The 19,263-nt window shown below is 40.4% G+C and overlaps 1 protein-coding gene across 1 annotated transcript in view; it reads left to right on the top strand.

The window, feature by feature from the left end:
- LOC111866972 (EARP-interacting protein homolog) overlaps positions 1–18,246 on the top strand; it is a 25,535-nt gene extending 7,289 nt beyond the window's left edge. Inside the window, exons 3-7 of the mRNA XM_023856411.2 lie at positions 3,980–4,233; positions 5,507–5,691; positions 10,507–10,632; positions 15,943–16,113; positions 17,619–18,246. Coding sequence (XP_023712179.1) covers positions 3,980–4,233; positions 5,507–5,691; positions 10,507–10,632; positions 15,943–16,113; positions 17,619–17,781 — 899 coding nt within the window. The 3' untranslated portion in view covers positions 17,782–18,246. The remainder of the gene's footprint in view (positions 1–3,979; positions 4,234–5,506; positions 5,692–10,506; positions 10,633–15,942; positions 16,114–17,618) is intronic.
- Positions 18,247–19,263: the final 1,017 nt, after the last annotated feature.

Genomic DNA, 19,263 nt, shown 5'->3' with positions numbered 1-19,263 from the left:
GGAACATCACATTGTGATCAAATTACTCGGAGGAAACGTCCCGTCCGCTGAAATTCACCACAGAGTGTCTCTTGTGGACCCGTGTGTTTGAGTGGTTTAAGTGCTTGAGAGAGGGCAGAGAGCCCATGGAGAATGAACCGCATGATCGTTGGCCGCGAACATCTGTCACCGAGCCAAACATTGATCGTGCAGTTGCCCTGATTTGTGAGAATAGGCACATTACTATCAAGGAACTTGGAGCAATGCTGTCCATCAGTGTTGGTAGTGTAGAAGATATCGTGAAATATCACCTGCAATATCACAAGGTGAATGCACAGTGGGTACCATGCAATTTGATGGACGTGAACAAAATGGTGTGCATGCAAGCTGCCAGTCTTCTACAGCAGTTTGAAGACGAAGGTGATGCATTTTTGAAGTCTATAGTGACTACGGATGAAACGTGGGTGCACTACTTCATTCCCGAGTCCCAGCAGTCTTCACATGAGTGGCGACATACCAGTTCTCCCAAACCCAAGAGAGCGCAGAGAAGCCGTTCGGCAGGAAAAGTGATGGCAACATTCTTCTGGGACTGGCAGGGGGGTTTCCATGTAGACTTTTTGACAGATGCCAGAACAGTCAATGCAGCTTATTACTCAGACCTCCTGGCAACAGACGTGAAGGAAAAGATCCTATCCAAGCAGCAGACTGGTGGAAAGCGGGTAGCCTTCCTTCAAGACAATGCACGCCATCCATACGGCCAAAACAACAATGGAAACCCCCCAGAAATTGAAATCGAACCTTCTGACACATCCACCGTACAGTCCCGATTTGGCCCCAAGTAATTTTTCCTGTTCAGAAGGCTCAAATCAGACTTGCAAGGCATGCGGTTTGTGGATGATGCCATAATCCAGACTGTTTGGGAGTGGATACGCCACCAACCACAAGCCTTTTTTGAAAAGGGCATCAGGATGCTTCCAGAACATTGGAAGAAATGTGTTGACTCCGGAGGGGAGTACGTTGAAGACTGACATGTGCAAGTAAGTGTTTGGCAATTATGGTTAAAAAAAATTAGTCCCGGTCATATTTGAACCACCTTCTAGTTACACATATGTAGAAAAGCCAGTAATTTAATTACTTCACAAATTATTAAGGATTTCAATTTTGTAATGTATCCTGCTTGTTACTTGACAGATGTTAATGTTATACCATCACACAAACTGTGTTTTCCTGTTCGCTTTGTTACACTGTTCCACTGCATATTTCAGCCAAAACTGGTCACCATCAGATGGGAATAATATGCAAAGGTTGACAGAATTGTTAGATTTATAAAAATATAAGTATACTAAATTGGTTGGGTGTTTGAATCTCCTCCATGGTCTAGTGGTCAGAGTTCTTGGCTACAGATCCATAGGTCCCGGTTTGATTCTCGGCTCTACCAGATATTTTCTGAAAAGTAGTATGTCTGGAATGGGGTACACTCAGCCTCGTGATGATAATTGAGGAGCTATTTTCAAGGAAATAGCAGCTCCGGTCTAGAAAACTGAACTTAACTGGCATGGGGATTCGTTATGCTGACCATGTGACACCCTCTATCCACTAAGGTTGGTTCTAAAATTTGCTGACAAGTGACGGTCGCTTGGTTGGTATAGTTCGCATGCCGACTAAAATCACGGAGTTTGTTTTTGCTTTTGTGTGAACAAATACAGTTACAAGCCTGATCCAACTTACAGTAGAGTTATTTTAGTATAGTTGAATTTTTACAGTTCTGACAGTTTTGTTAATCTCTGTGAACTATTCCCATCTGATGATAACAGACCTTGGCTAAAACATGTTGTGGAATAATGGAACAAACTGAGTGAGAAAATGAAGTTTGTGTGAGGGTATAACATTGATATCAAAGCAGTCCATTACTGAATAATTTTGTAATCAACAGCAGTTTTAAGAAATGAACTGGACATTCTGCCATACCTTTTACCTTCAATTGGAGAGCTGAAATGTTGTTACAATAAATAGGTCCCTGACTACCACACCATGGTGTAACTTGAGGTTGCAGATGCAGGAGATTAGCACCTGATGTGGAAGGTAGCTGCATTTGTAATTAATACACAATTGTGGACAACTGACAAGAGATGGTTGTATAACTTAGGTCCGAACCTAAGCTGTACAGCCATCTCTTGTTAGTTATTCACAACCTCCTACCATAAAAAAACTAGCGTGTTACAAAATGTTGCACAGCACCTTGAACTTGGACAGATTCTTTGGAACAACTTTTATCTGGGACACATGGGTGTAGGTGAGATGATAATATTATCATGTGTTAGTGACTGGACATTGGGTTTGGATTGATAATTGGATTTATTGAACATTCATATATCATAACTACAAGTAATTATAGTACTCTCTCTAAATAACACACCCAGCTTCTCACCACAGCACACACTGTCTTCTCACTTTGTCTTCACTAGTCGTTGCCCAACAGCTACCCACAACAATGTGGATTCCTCAGCTTCCATGTTCAGTGGCTCCTTCACAACTCACATTCTCAACTGCCAGCTCTCAACACATACTAATTAGCTGTTGTGACTTCCTAACCATGACTAAACTAATTCGCCTGTAGGCTCTCATTTTATAACCTCAGACAACTTGTATTAATGAATTGGAACAACATTTCTCGAGAGCTGCAGCCTTTCTTTTATTATTAATTTTAGTTTAGCTCATTACTCTTGTATCATTTTATGTTAATTTTTTATAATTTTGTATTACGTTACCTTACCTTAGTTTTATATTAGGTACCTTTGTATTTCTCTAACTTCAGTTTGTTTCATATTATTTTTGTATTACTATTAATTAATTTTATATTGCCTTTGCAGTATCTTAGAAAACAGGAGAGGAAAGGGTTGGATGGGGGCCAGAGAAGTGTGGTATAAAGACAAATACAATGTGAACAGAACATAAATACCTGCTTTCTTATACATATTTTAAATTGATTGTTTAATATTTCTTAACAAATACTTTTCCAACATAAATTTTAAATTATTTAGTTTTCTGTTCCAATCTGTAACAGTATCACTGTAACAAGTAATTATTTCATACAGCGAGAGTACTATGTTGGTGTAACCACTTCTTTCTGTATAATGTGGTCAGTCTTGTTGTTTTTACTTGCAGTTATACATTCGTATCCTTCCTTCCTTTACGATACCTTCTTGACTCCACTAAAGGGACACATGCACACATACACAAAGTGAAGAAATTATAAGTCCCTTTTCTATTCTGGAAAGTGGAATAAGATGCTGACACTTGACAAGTCAACATGTGAACTGCTTTTTTTATGTGTCATGTGGTGTAAGGTAAAGGTAAAGCTATCCCTGTAAAAGGCCATGAAGACCCACAGGGTTGTAGGACGTTGCTCCCACATCTTCTAGACAGTCAGCTCACAAATGGTAGTAAAGTTGGTAGCCCTACGTGCCAGCTGCCCTTTACCCCCCAAGAAAATTCCTGGTGTTCATTTCTGTTAGAGGCTGAGTCAGCCCCAGGGCCATAGTGCAGCTGGAAGGATTAGGTCAATTGAAAAAACCCATCTACACCACTGTGTGCCTGATCATCTGTTATAACATCAAAATAAAATGGATTAAAGCATTGGTTTATTTTATGTATTTTAATCAGACCAAGGTGTAGGTGGGTGGACAGTATTAAAATGGATCTTAGAGAGATAGGATGGGATGGTATGGATTGGATTGATCTGGCTCAGGATAGGGATCAGTGGATGGCTCTTGTGAACACAGTAATGAACCTTTGAGTACCATAAAATGCTGGAAAATTCTTGAGTAGCTGCAGATTTGCCTTCTCCTCAAGAAGGGCTCAGCTCCATAAGTAATTAATCAGTTTTATTAAAATTGGAATTTACTTCATTGTTGTGTTGTGGGCCTTAATACCTTCGTGTGAACTGGTATTTAACATTTTAGCAGCACACACCTGGTTCAAGGATATGTTTGTCCTTCAGCTGAGAATACATGCCGCATGCAGTCAGCCATTTGGAGGCTTCCTTTACAAGTAGATGGAGTACCAGATGAAGTGGCAGAATGTGGAGGAATAAGTGACCTGCCAGCTCTGGAACTAGTCTCCAAATTAGACACTGAGCCTCACGGTCCAGATGTGAAAGTGACATGTTTTCATCCAACTGATGGGTCAAAAGCAGCATCTGTTGTGGATAATAAATTTGTGATATGGGATCTGAACCATAGAGACACTGCTAAGGTAACAGTTACATAAGTGGATAGGACATAAATAATAAAATATTGAGAATAGCTGATGTATATTGATACTTTGATATGGTAAATTCAGTTGTGTACTCAATGTTGCATTGTTAGGTATATGAATCAATCAGTCAATCAATTTGTTTCAAATTCAAGCAGATCCAGATACAGTTTGGGAAATAAATTCACAAACCAGAATATAAATTCAATTTACTACCAAAATTCAACAAAGGCTCTGCAAAATGCTGAGAAACATATCATTGCCTTCATATACTGGTACAGTATACCTGTTGTTGTTCGGCATTTCAAAGAGACATTACACCTCCATCTTAAGCTTGAAGGAGCAAGCCAAGCAAGAAACCAGCATGAAGCAGGCGGCAGGTAGAGCTCCTCAACCCTGAAGATGGAGGTGATATTTTCCTCCAAAATGTCAGTTGACTTTCACCAGGCTGTACGGCATTATATTCCAAAAGGCAGAACTCTTTGTAGTTACTGCTGTGAGAACGCTGTCAGTTTTGATGGTCCAGGGTCGTCCTTGAGCAGTAGAACATTATCCAGTAATTGGGAAATTCCCTCCTGTAACAGAATCTGAATGTTTGTCACCACAAATGTAAAAGCCTGCATTTGGATCCTGTCCTTAACCGTTTCAACCCAGTTAACTTCTCCTCAACCTAATCCTCTCAAATTTATTTTCATTATTGTCCTCTCATATAAGCTTGACTTTTAAGTTTGTCTGCATACCCAGAGACTTTCTTGCACTTCTGTTTACAATTCTTGTGTCCATGATGTGTGCTATATTCCCAGCTCATCTCATATTTCTTGATTTAATGACAACAACAGTGTTATGTAAAGATTGAAAATTGTGAATACTAGCTGACGTTGCACATAGATGGCAAAATATGGAACCCAAAGTCAGACATAAACAAAATAACTGATAGTATATTAGCAGAACCAAAGGATTCAATATAGCTAATAATAATCAGAGGAGAGATGTGGAGCTATGCCGTTTTTCATACATTTTTTGTTCACTGCTCCTGTTAGCACACATTGGGTTCCATGGATCTGAGTGATCACTTCCTGGCAATTTCCCAATATCACCTAAACTAGCCGCACTCTCTACAGTTTGACCCTAAAGATGGAGACAGCATGTTCCTTAGGAACACTGATATTTTGCAAGACTGTATGGTTTCACAAGCCAGATGACCACAGTTTTTGAAAAGTCACTGCTATGAAAATCTCAGAACTTATATGTTACTAGATTTGTTCTGTTGCAGGTGGTTCAGTCTGGAGTTCTTGAAGGAAAGGGTCAGCCTCGCTTCACGACTGGTAAATGGAATCCTCACCATGGCTGTTCACAGTTTGTAACGGCCAATGAAGGGCATGTTAGAAGTTGGGACTTGCGGGTATCTCCAGTTCGATCAGCTTGGACAATTGAAAATGCTCACTGCCAGTTGGTCAGGTGATAATAAGTTCATATGGAGGATAAATCTATAGATGCAAAAGTATGAAGGTTCTGACAAAGTATGTTTAATAAAACCACATTAGCTCTGTTAACATAGCTGTAGGATAATGAAACTTGCCCCATGAAGTTAAATTCAGAATCAGAACTGTCAAAATTGAATTCATTAATCTGACTGCAAAATACATATGAATACATTATGAGAGGAACCAAGCTATTCTGGAAAAGCTGAAGACTGGATTATCTTACTAAAACTTCAGGCTACAAAGACAGATGGATCACCATGACAACAGAATGCAGAGGGACAGACTTCTCATCAGATTGATAGTGATGTAAAAACAGTGGACAGACGAACCGAGGGTGACAACTGACAGCTAAGGCTAGAATTGATCAGTTGTTTGGTTTATTTGTTGCATGATGGGGTTTGAACACTGCTGCCATTAGTTCTATATCCAGGGCTAATGCAAGGAATTGCAGTCACACCTTTGCACGTGACTTTGGCCCTTTGTCAACCAATTACACAAAGGTAGCTCTATTACTTTCCATTGAATGCAATAACATGTTGACCTATGAAGAAATAAGAGAAAATAAATGCATCAAAATAGCAACTAAACAGAGTATCAACACAGAATCCTTTGATAATGACAAATGTGCCCAAAATGAGAAATATTGTGACATATGGGCTATTTCTGGACAACAGCTAGGTAAACACTGCCTGAAAAGCTGGAATAGCAACAAACAAGCAGAAGTCCATTGCTAGGCAATGGGCCTGTAAACACATCCCCACAACACTTTAGCATGCAACAATAGGACATCTATTGATAGGCAACTGGGCGGTAAACAAGCTTAATCAACAATAAAGACACTGTTTTCTGTGTGGTCCGTGTGGAGTCTATATAACGACAGCCTGTAGCTGGGATTAGAACATAACCCGTATGGAGGCGGGATCGAATACCTCCACCGTGACCCTGCGAGTCGTAGGAGGCGATGAAAGGGGAAGTCTCAAAACTGAGACAGCAAAATATGGTCAAGAGTCCTAAGGGATTCAGACCCGAGAAAGACTGTGCTGGCAAGGGCCAGCAGCATATATAAGAGACAGACCTGTCCTCTCATCAGAGAGGGCGCCCCAAAAAACAAGACCGTAACGGTCAAGCAGTAATAAAGACACCAAGACTTACTGACTGACTGACCGACCGACCGTTAGTCGCAATGTGACCTTGACTTTGGATTAGATCAGAGTTCAGGAGAGCTGAGTTTGAGAGTTCAGTTCTGTATGGAGGTTGTGAAGAAAAGAGTTAGTTGCAAGAGTGCAGCTGTGAAGAGAAGAGTATATGTAATATTTGGAGTGTGTAATTCAGTGAGATTGTTATAGTTCCTGTTTTTTAATCCTGTTGCCAGGAGATGGCTCGCGTGTGTATGTGTGTAACAGTGAATTATAAAATGTCCAAACAGTGATAGCGCTATAATTACATGTAATTATTGGTGGTGTTTATAAGGAGTAAATAAACTCATTCATCCAGTCCAGAACCTGCATTATTAGTCACTAAAACATGTAACATAATATAAAGGTAAATGGCTGTAAGTACCATGGGGATAAGCCTAGAGCTGTCTTGGAGATTAAACTCAACAGAGAAAATGTCATTAGAGCCATATGACTGAAAACTGTATGTAACTCATCCAGTAATCTTCCTAAATGCAGAGAAGAGTTTTCCAGAGTGTACAAAGTGCAGCACAAGGCATCACCAATGCATAGTGTGATGTTTTTGCACTATGCAGAACACCTTTCCTTTAGCAGTGACGTAACAACATCAGAGCAACTGCCGCTGCTACGGTAACCGGCCAGTCAACACTCCGTCCCCCTCCCCGCGGTGATGTAACAAGGGACACCACGGTTGCTACGCAGCTATAAACAACTCTTGGCACCGTTCCCCAGCAATGCCTGTAAACACGCCGTTTACGCAACAGTGAAGTGATGTGGGTTTTCCGCTGTCTGGCTGAGGGTTTATAACAGTTAGTAGAGAGAGAGTAACCAGTCAGTTTCAATCTGGCAGTCGCCGAGTTGGGTTGTGTCAAGTGCATGGCAGTGACTACAGGAGAAGTATTTGTGATACTGCCGATGGCAGTAGTTGGGGAAATTGTGAATTGTGTAATTGTGAGAGAAGAGAGCGGATCTAACGGCTGGAGTCTAGTCACTGCAAGAGGAGTAGCTGAACCAAAAGAAGACGCAGAAAGCACAACCTTGAAAGAAAAGGAATGGAGGTGCACCGTTAGGCTGTTCGGGACCAACAACCTTTAGAAGGGAGCAGTGTGACGTATTTGTGCTATGCAGGACACCCCCCCTCCAGTGGTCACATAACAGCATCGGAGCAACTGCCGCTGCTATGGTAACAGGCCAGTAAACACTCCGTCCCCCTCCATGCGGTGACGTAACAGGGGACACCTCGGTTACTATGCAGCTATAAACAACTCTCAGCAGCATTCCCCAGCAATACCTGTAAACACGGCATTTATGCAACAGTGAAGTGATGTGGGTTTTCTGCTGTCCGACAGAGGTTTTATAACAGTTATAGCTAGAGAGCAAGCAGTCAGTTTCAATCTAGCAGTCACCGAGTTGGGTTGTATAGAGTGCATGGCAGTGACTACAGCAGAAGTAATTGTGATACTGCAATGTGACATAAAGGGAAATGTTGATTTCTCTAATACCATAGTTGTGGCAAGCCACCTAAAATGTGCATATTTAAACCATGAAACAAGACCTGACTCTAGTTTCTCCATTGGTGAATGTTTCAAAGATTTCTGCTGCCTGGAGAAAGGTTTGCACTGCATATCACATCTTTCAATTTATAGTTGTTTTCCACACTATTGTTTTTTATGGACACTGAAAGTCCTAACCTTGATACTAGTTTGACATCCATTCGAGCATGCACATCAATATGTGCTGTATTACTAATTTTATCATTTATTGTTTTTTATTCATATTTTAGGCTAAAGGAGGCTAACCTTTAAGAGATGGCATTTATACCCACAGTATACTATCTGCCTTTCAATATCCAAAATGCAATGTTTCAGAAAATTAATATTATTTATTGTATTTTGAAAGCTGTAAGGTCCAAATAAAACCTGGAATGTTAGGAATTAGTCTGTTTAACCGTATTCAAAGTTCAGAAATAGATGACATTTATGCGTGTGCACACAAAATTATTTTACTCTTCTTTCAGAAAATGTTTCATAAGTTTCACATGTTGAATTCAGTGTGATTTTATATTTGGCTCTGAATAGTGGCAGAAACACTTTACACCAACTACATATTGCATTACATTATTGTGAATTAATACCCCTTCACTGTGCTTTGGGGAACACAATCCAGGCAAACAAGCCACCATATATATAACTGCTACCTTTCTTTACAGTGGTTCTGCTGCACTAAGCATAGAGTGGGTGTATTATATAATGATTTTCCCTCGTGAAACTCAGCTATTAAAGTCTTCTGAGACAGGAGGTAAACATTGCTATCCAATTCTGTTTCAATGTCTATACCATACATTTGGAATTTCCTGCAGGCCATCATGACAGGGTGCTTAGGCAGTGGGACACCTTTACCTATTAAGTCATATTTAACACTTCACGGACCGGTGATTTAAATATTTAAATTACCCTGGGGACCGACATTTTTAAACATACTATCCTAACTTGTGCACTGTTCACTTTAAAAATTAATATAAAATCTCCTAATTAATTTTTTGAACTAAAATTTTTGGAGAACACTTACCAGTGCTCCTAGAAGTGCTTGAGGATGTGATATTTATGGAAACTTTCCCCTTTGTGAAGTGGCATTACACAGAACTTGCAAATGTAGACATACTCCTTTTTTTGTGAACTGTGCAAACACGGCATTACCTAGAAGTATTCTTCCCCTTGGAATATTCACTCTTCACAATTTTCACGAGGGTATTTTTCCGCATATCACTCAAGAGTCGCCCTGGGGGGTCCACATGAGGCCTTCGTGGAGTGGGAGTTGATGGCCTCGGTCGTACTAAGTCTTTGTGTGACCCTGGTTCTGCCGCCACCATCTTGACTGTAGCCCAGGCCTTTGCCACATTCATCAGAAATACTTTGTATTTCAATTTTGAATTAGGGTTTAGATTTTTTGCTGTCCCAGCAATGTTACTACGCGCAATGTTATTACCCACATTATCGTCGGAGCTACTTTCACTTTTACTGTCTGTGGCCACAATTCTTTGTTGTCCCCCGTCACTGTCGCTGTCTGAATGACAATCCGTTACTACGCGTCTCACAAGGCAGGTCAGCTAGGTCATCGGAGGAGAATTTGTCCTTGATCCATTCTCCCCACTAGCTACTGGCTGATACACACATTTTGAAGAAGGCAAAGCATTTTCCTTTATAGTCGGTTAAGTAAACAGTGAGGTCAAGTTACTGACTGCTAACTAAACATTCCAGAGTCTTATCACACATCTGCAGGTGGTTGCGTGCAATGTAGGTGGCGCCAGAGGGATGTATGGTGTGTTGTAACTTATCATGTTCTAAAAACCTGTTAACACGCGAACGGTCCACCATATTTAAAAGTGAAAAACCTTTTAAAGGGTGCGTGGTCCGCAAAGTGTTAACTACAGTAAATATGCCAATAAGGTTATGTGCATACATTCACCATTCAGAGAATGGCATAACAAATGCAAGTGATCACAAACAATACTGTTATATTTGGAGCAATCGTAATATGAATAACTTTCCTATTGGGCTATTACTGTTTAAATGCAGAGAGCTATCAAACTGATTAGTATATGAATTACTGTATAGGGACCTGGACTTTAACCCAAATAAACAGTACTATATGGCAACATGTGGAGATGATGGCTACAGCCGTTTTTGGGATGTGCGTAATCCATCAGAATCTGCTGTCGCCAGAGCTGATCATTCTCACTGGTAAGTAAGGGCAGCTATCACCTGCTCTTTTTTAAAACTATGATGGCATTTAAACTGCAGTTGTTGTCTTATAACTCAATGGATAATTTTTGCAACATCAGCAATTCACAGAGCTACTAGAAATAATCTGTAACAGATCCATAAGAAATAGTTTATTACAGATCATGGCAATGAGGTAGCAGTAGTATTTTACAGTCCTTTTAATGATGCAACACAGTACATCAAATTTTGCAGTTTAATGGTTACATTTCACAGATCATGGGCTCAGATATCAGCTTACAGACTGGTCATTGCTCGGTTAGCTCCAAGGGTAGCACTCATCTGAATAAAGAGGTGTGGGATCGTCCATTTTTGAAATGACAACCACTTGAAACTCTTAACACTTGTATATATATTGAATTGTTTGAACTGAATTTACAAAATAGCAGAACGTGGAATATATGTGGAATGTTCAAGTGTTAGCTGGTCCTCTAGGGGCAGTTCGTTCCACTGCAATTTCACTCCTCTGTAGTGGGCCGAGTCTTATGGCTGTTAGCTGGCCGGTCTGGATGGTGAGGCAGTGCTGCGCACACTGGTAGGATCGGCTAGCTTGGCCGGTTGCTGGGATTGTGGAAGACGCGTTCACTGGAGACTTGCTGCTGCTGCTTCGGTTGCCTGGTCGCTGGAGGCCTGGGGCAACTAGAGCTGAAGTGAGGAGCTGATGTCTCGGACGACCGATCGCAGTGTAGAGTTGATGGCTGAACGTGCTGAGCCGGATGTGTTCACTGCCCATGCGAGTTTTGGTCTCCGCCTTTTATACCATGCTCGGTGGGCGGAGCAAAACTTGCATTTGAGGAGCAGAGCGCTGATTGGCTAATGAAAATGAGGAGCGGAAATATGCAGTGCATGCTTATATAAATATGAATGAAACGTCCAGCAATGTGATATTCACTAAGGAGTGAGTGTTGTCTAAAAGACTGGTGGAAACAGCGTGCTATGTGGGATGTCTCCACAGAGGTAAAGCGTCTGGGCTGTGTCTGTGTCATATGTGACAGGTGTTGCAGAGAAGTTCAAGCATATGGAGAATTGATGTAACATCAGGACAGTCTTCAAAAGTAAGCACACTGTTAGGAATTCACTCATGAAAACTAGGTCAAAAAGAGATTCAAAACAGATGGCACAGTGTGTCTGTAGCATTCTCTGTGAATGTGGCAGAAGCTACGTTGGCAAAACAGGCAGCCCTCTAGCCATGTGACTCCATGAACATAGGCACAATCTCAGAGAGGGTCATCTAGAGAAATCAAGATTAGCCCAACATTCCTCTGAAGAGGGTCACAGAGTAGGCTGGGATGATGCCAGGATTTTGGAAATTTAAAGTAACGGTAGGTATAGGAAATACAAGGAATTGGCCCATATGGCATGCTTAACCAGTCCAATCCGCCAACCCGGTCTGGACATTTCTCCTATCTGGATACTCCTCATCAGCAATGAGGTTAGCAACTCAGTATGATATGACATATTCTTCATGGGCTTCTATAATATTTTAGCCCTGAGAGTTCAGTTTTTACTCTGTAGGTGGAACTGGAAGTAAACAGAAAACAGTTTCACAAAATTCTCCAATTAATCCTACACATTGGTTTTCATGGGTTTGGTTTTTTGCATAAAATGTTGACATCCCTTTCTTAGTTTCAGGTGTGTGTGCATGCTTTATCACAATGTTTGATTGTACATTTCTTCTCTTATCTCCCTTCAACAAAGTCTGGTCTTAGGTATTTGTATCTACAACAAACAACCCTGTAGTTGCAATCTTTGTGGATGACACAGCCCTGCTAGCAGCAAATAATGATCCAGTAGTAGCATCACAACATCTTCAGCATCACTTAAACCTCCTCCAGCAGTGGTACAGCAAATGTAAAATTAAAATAAACCAGACAAAATCTGTGCAAGTTATGTTACCATCAATAATATGCAAATACTGGTCCAAACTTAAGTAAAATATTTGGGATTATACCTTGACCAAAAATTGACATGGCAGAAACACCTCGAAATGAAAGCATCAGAACTTAAATTTAAAACTATGAGAAGTGTCCCGGCTTTAGGGCCGTAAATCCAAGCTATCCACAGAAAAAAAAAACTTCTAATTTATAAATGCATAGTAAAACCCGTATGGACATATGGTATACAGCTATGGGGCTGTACAAAACCATCAAACAAAAAAAATAATTCAGAGACTTCAATCCGAGTTCTTGTTTTCAGTAACTAAAGCACCCTGGTATGTCTCCAACTTTACTATCCACAGTGATCTGCACATCTGCAAATACCAAAACAAAACATACACGAAGATCAGGAACATCAAAAAGCAAAATGGGCTATATTTACGTATTGTGTTAAGGACGTGAGACAAATAACTAAGCTTTTGAAGACACACAACTTTAAGTTGCTTGTTGTACAAGAAACACATTCAGTAATATATTGAAACATAACACACAAACTGATAAACATAACAATAGTGACATTTACCAGATAAAATGTGCGGATTACCCACTAAAATATATTGGTCAAACTGGAAGAACGTTCGACATGATATAAAGCGCATATTCATGCTATCAGAAATAATAGTAATTGTAGTTATTCAAATCATACATTAAATGCAGGTCACACATACGGCACAATAACCGATACAGTGGATGTCATAAGGACAGGAAGGAAGGGCAGACATTTAAACACCCCAGAAAAAAATATTTACAAAATTAATAGAAACAGTGTACATATGAATGATACATACATCGAAGTGCGTAACCCTAGATTCCAAACAGTGCATGACCTTTATGATAGGTAGCAGCACACTCAATACCTAAAAAGATATATATAAGCAAGAGCAATCATACCAAAAATCAATAGAGGGAACATAAATGCACACTTCATACACACAGTCAAGAGCATACCAGCGAAATACCTAAGTACAGAAATACAACACTTAGATATGCAAGAAATTGAAGTAGAATTGTATTAATTAAATACATGTTATACATTACAGAGAAGCAGCCATACTACATAAAAAATATGAAGAAGAAAACATCAAAGATGAAATGGAGGTAATAAAAGGAATGATATTCGATTATTGTGCAGTGCATTAGGATTCCTTGTATAAGTGTTGCCTGAAGATTGCCTTATACTGCCGAAACATATAACATAATGCATATATATTGTTACATGGATGGCGCAACGGGAAGTAGTGGTCACGTGAACTCCGCGTTTTCACGAGTGACGTCACATACCCCTACTCCTTCCATCATTACACAACTGTCGGTAAATCCCCCCCGTGGTGATATAACAGCAGAGCAGCTGTGTCAGGCAACCATTGTCACGGTGATGTAACCGCATAGGAGCCGCTGCCCGCTGCTGTGGTAATACCCTGTAAAGGCTCTGCCCCCCTTCCCCACGCTGACGTAACAGCACTTCCCACAGTGATGTGACAGGGGACACTGCGGTTACTACGTGGCAACGGAACAGTATAAGAGGCCAGCTGAGCAGTGTGTGAGACAGTGTGGATTGTGAAGCCAGACAGAAGGGAGTTGAAGTCTAGCAGCTACGAGTTTAATGGCAGTGACTACAGCAGGAGAAGTAATTGTGACACTGCAGATGACAGTAACTGTGAAATTGTAAGTTGTGTGCGTGTAAGAGCGAATGTGGAATAAATTCGCTGCATCCAAGACGGCGTGAAGTTATTTGTCGCATGACACATACCCAACACGTGACAATATTTTAATAACATCTTATGCACATAATGACCACTGTGTGGATTAAAGTGTGAATCAGTGTTACCGATTGTTGCATTATAGATGGAACGTTTGATAGACAGTAAGTGGAACCTCATTGCAACAGGTAGCTTAAATATTATGTTCTCTAGTTTTATAGCATACTGCACAGTGGACAAAGTTCAAAAACCAAGTAATCTGGGTGTCATACACCATTGTCAGAATCCTTTAGAATCTACAGACATTTTGTACAAGAAAGTTATATAGCTCTGTTTCTTCATGTAGCCCCATAGCTCAAGCAGTTAGTTGCTGGCTTCCCACCGCGGCGGCCTGAGTTCAAACCTGGGTTTGGTCAAGTGGGATTTGTGGATAGGTTTCCCCTGCCAATCTTCATTCCACCAAATTCTCCATCATAATCACCCGGGGATGGTACAGTAGGCCAATCAGTGGCCGCCGTGCCAAGTGGACCCAACTGGAGTCCACCCCCCACCCCCCCCACTAAGCAAATGAAAAAAAAATGTACCACCTCATTTTGATAAGGCTAGGGAGGCCTGTTTTCAGATCTGGTAGTGCCTTTGTCTTTAAGTCTGGAATATCCTTGAGTGACCTGCATTACATCACCATCAGCTGGAACCCTGTTACCATAAGAGTAGCAGTAATTTCTGAAAGCTGAATAGCACAATGTTTCTAGTGTGATGTAGTCAAGAAGGTTGAGATGGGAGGATATGTAGCACATAGGAAACACTGCATGGGACACCAAGACATAGATAGGAGCTGAAAGTTAAAGTTATCCCTTTACTTAATTAAGCACTGGATCATGAAGATCTGTGAGGGAGTGGTGATATAACTCCACACATTTATGATCATAGTGCTAGATAGAGGTGGCTTGCTAGCTTCATGTCTCAGTTGCTTTATCACTGGGGAGAGAATGCCTGCTACCTGTGGGATATGATCCCGGATGGGCCCCTCAGTCAGTCTGGGTGCTGGGAAGAAGCGAAAAATCTTTCTACATTGCCAGGCACTAGCACTGATTCCTCAGATGTCTAGACCCTAGCCTAGTCGCTACACAAACTGAGCTGTTCCAGCTCTATCTAGATGGGAGGTTACTATTGAAATGTTTTTTAAGCTCTCAGTTATGTGCAACATCATAAGTCATCCACCAAACCTGGCATCTCACAGGATGGGTGATATCATAAGTCAATCATTTTGTGCACTTGGGATACAATAATGTGAAGGAAAAAATCACCCTTTGAAAGCAGTGTCTACTAGGAGTATGTTAAGGGCTAAGGGAAAAGTGTACAAAGATGTGCACTGTATTTGGTGCTATAGCAGACTTTTGTGGTCATGATCTTCAAGTACCATAATAACAGGGAGCTTCATGAACAGTTCAGTAACAATTTGGTCAATAAATGTCATACGTGTATATCAAGAAATTAAGTAAGCAATAATCGTCAATTCTTGCAAGCTGTTTCAAATTTCACTGAGTTGTTTTACTTTTTATAACATTTAATCAGTTCTTAGTTATAATCAATGTATTTTGAGGAAACTAACATAATGGAAATGTTGTTTTCAGGGTGTGGAGTATTCGTTACAACCATTTTCATGATCAGTTAGTACTGACTTCCAGTAGTGATTCACAAGTAATCCTGACTAGCATTGCATCTATTTCATCAGAACCAATTTCCCACATGGTGGATGATGACCCTAATCAAGGTGATGCAGTACCTGATACGCATAAAGAAAAGTAAGTATAGTGTGAAGGGTTCTGATGGTGTGTAACACTCAGAATTACTTCAACAGAACCTGGGCCCAGGTATGTATATAGCTGAAGTTGTACTGACATGGGTTACCTAATAACTGAAGTTAGCTCTTTGTAAGAGACCCAACAGAGTAGGTGTCTCCTCCCTCACCTGAGGACAGAAGCAGATCCATTTTCCAAAACGGTGTGTTCTCTAGTTTTTTAGAATACTGGTTGATGGATGAAGTCCAAAAACCCAGTAATTCTGAAGGGAAATTGTCTTTGGGTATTAGAATGAAAATTTTAAGCTTGTTATAACAAATTGTAATTAAACCCACTGTAACCTAAACTATCATTATACAAGGACAGACCTGGTAAGGTAAAGTATAATCTTTGTATATAAGAGACTTCCACATTAAACGTAATTCTAAAGCCTAGTTGAGTTTTTTTTTTTTAATTATCCCCTGTTTTGTGATGCCAACACTGTTTTCCCTTCCATAATTACAGGTAAGTGAAGGTCTTATTCCTATTATAATATATCTAGCTTTTCTTCTGGAGGGTTATAGATAAGTTCAGACTGGATGTTTTGTTATTTCTCAACTCTTGGTCCCTGTAGGTAAACAGCAGGTTAGCAGTAGCATTATAATTAGTTGTAGTTACAAGTTGTAAGAGCTCAGTAAATCCAGTTACCAATGAAAAACATGTGACAATATTGTTAAAATCTCACTCTGCTTCTACTGAAGTCATTTAGCATAGTGCCATGGCAGTACTGAATGGACTTTTTTGAAAATGGTTGACAGCTGTTTGCAGGCATGGTACGGGTGTTAAAGAAGAGTTGAAATTTGCCAAGACCTTTTGGAGAGGCAAGATGACATTTTAGGCCATGTCATCACAGGTGATGAATCATTGGTTTACCAATATTACCCTGAAATGAAGCAGCAAAATGACAATGAAAGACTACCAGTTCTCCACAACCAAATAAGTTCAGTCAGTCCAAATCAAGAGTCGAAACAAAGTTGCTAACATTGTTTTGAAGGGTGGACTAGGTGCTGGCATTGGTGCATAGCTTCCCAAGGGGAGTACTTCGAAGGCAACCACAGTGATATTCAGCAATGAGATATGTAGCACTTTTACTACAATGAGTTCATGAACTTTATTGTCAGACCACATACACTTATAAAGGCAAATATTCTTATATATTGGCTTGCAGGTGGGAAAGTTGTAAGCTCACTGTATGTAGGATGCTCCACAACACATGACACACAGTCTCTGATCCATGCTTTCTGACAGATCACACTAGGATGATTTCCAGGTGGATGGGGACAGGCCAGCATTTCACAGGCTGATTAATAAACAATTTCATTTAGTTATGGTAATATTTGGCTTTGAATGTGATCATGCACACACATGGTTGGTAATGATTTCTGTTTAATGAAATTAGCCTGGTTTCTTTATTGTTAGACCTTAAAATATTCTGCTTCATATTTATTTACTTATTTTCTGGGCTTTAGGTTGGAGGATGGTGTGTTGGCAACATATGATGAACATGAAGATTCCGTTTACAGTGTTGAATGGTCATCAGCTGACCCATGGACCTTTGCATCTCTCAGTTATGATGGTCGGCTAGTGATCAGTAAGGTACCACGCGCCGAGAAATATATGATCCTTTTGTAAATTTTGGTATAATATGAATGAGCCAGGAAAGAACATATATTCACCTACAGATTAATAGATGCAGCTACACTAAAAAAGGGGTTCAGTACTGAGTAGAATACAAAGACAAAATTAGCTAATAATAACTATGGTTAATTGGAATTGTGCTCATTTTTTTTATAAAGCTTACCTTGTGATAGAATGTGTCAGAATTAATTCCCAATGCAGTGGAATAATGATAAGGTTTCTCAATCTGAGACATTCCCCCATTTTGTGTTCCTGTCCAAAGCCCCATATAGATAGTGTACAATTTTCCTTTATTTAATGTTTCTCATTTTAGTGTTTTACCCTATTTAGTGAATGAGAATCCAATCCCTTCCTGAAATTTGTACTTCAGATTAGGTGTGACTCTAGACAGGGTATGGATTGGCAGATGGATTTATTGATCACTTATACACACCACTCAGAGCTACAAGTAATTACAGTGCTACTATAAAGCACTACACACTAAGTCTTCTCAGTCTGCTTTCACTAGTCGTTTCCTGGTAATGAGTCTTAGCAGTAGACATTCTTCAGCTTCTGCAGTCATACCGTTGCCTGCTATTTAACACTCCACAACTGCATTGTAAGGTGAATTATAGTGCCATCTCTTCTCAGCCTCCCTTGCAGAAATCAACTCTCCACTGACTGGAATTCAGGCTGGTGGCCATTTCGCATCAACCTGCTAGTCTTCTCTTCACAGGCTGACTTTCAACTAACTGGGTTGACCCAGCTGTCTTCATTATAACCCCTTTTGAATGGACCAAGTAGAAAACACCTTTTCCAACAGTAAATCTATTGTTGTAGAGGTGTGTTTACCATGCCATTGCATAGCAGTGGGTCTGCACATCACAATATTTACGAAATTGAAGCCTAAGGATTTTGCTAATTTTCAGAGTTAAATAGCGAAGGGTTGTCTTTGGTTCCAGCATGAAAAATATATTGTTTCTGGTTACTGAAGACGCCGTAGAGATCGTTAATTGGTTTATACAACAATCTACAAGAAATGGCTACAATTAATTATCACACAGTTGCGGGGTTTCACACTTTATAACCCTAATCGCATTAATCTGTTAACACTGTTTCGGGGTTTCACGATTTATAACCCTATGCGCAAATCAGTTCACTCTGTCTACACGTTTACAGCAGGGGAGCTATGTATCACTGTATCACACGCTCCCAATTACACAATCACACACACGTCCGGATCTTCTTTCCGCGACGGCTGTTATACTCCAACACTAGTCGGCTGACTGGAGAACTGTCGATAACACACTCGCTCATAGGCTTGCTCGGAACTATCTTCGGCGATGGCTATGTTACAACTCTGCGGTAGCCACACTAGAACTGAAGTCGCCGACTGCTACAGTAGAACTGACTGGTAGCTGCTGTGCAGCTCACTTATATAGCTGCAGTGCTTACCGGTTGCGTAATGAGTGCCACGTCACAGTAGGAAGTTGATTA

This window comes from Cryptotermes secundus, unplaced genomic scaffold, assembly GCF_002891405.2.
Source record: "Cryptotermes secundus unplaced genomic scaffold, Csec_1.0 scaffold24, whole genome shotgun sequence".
Lineage (NCBI taxonomy): Eukaryota > Metazoa > Arthropoda > Insecta > Blattodea > Kalotermitidae > Cryptotermes > Cryptotermes secundus.
This window is presented reverse-complemented; position numbering and strand designations above follow the sequence as displayed.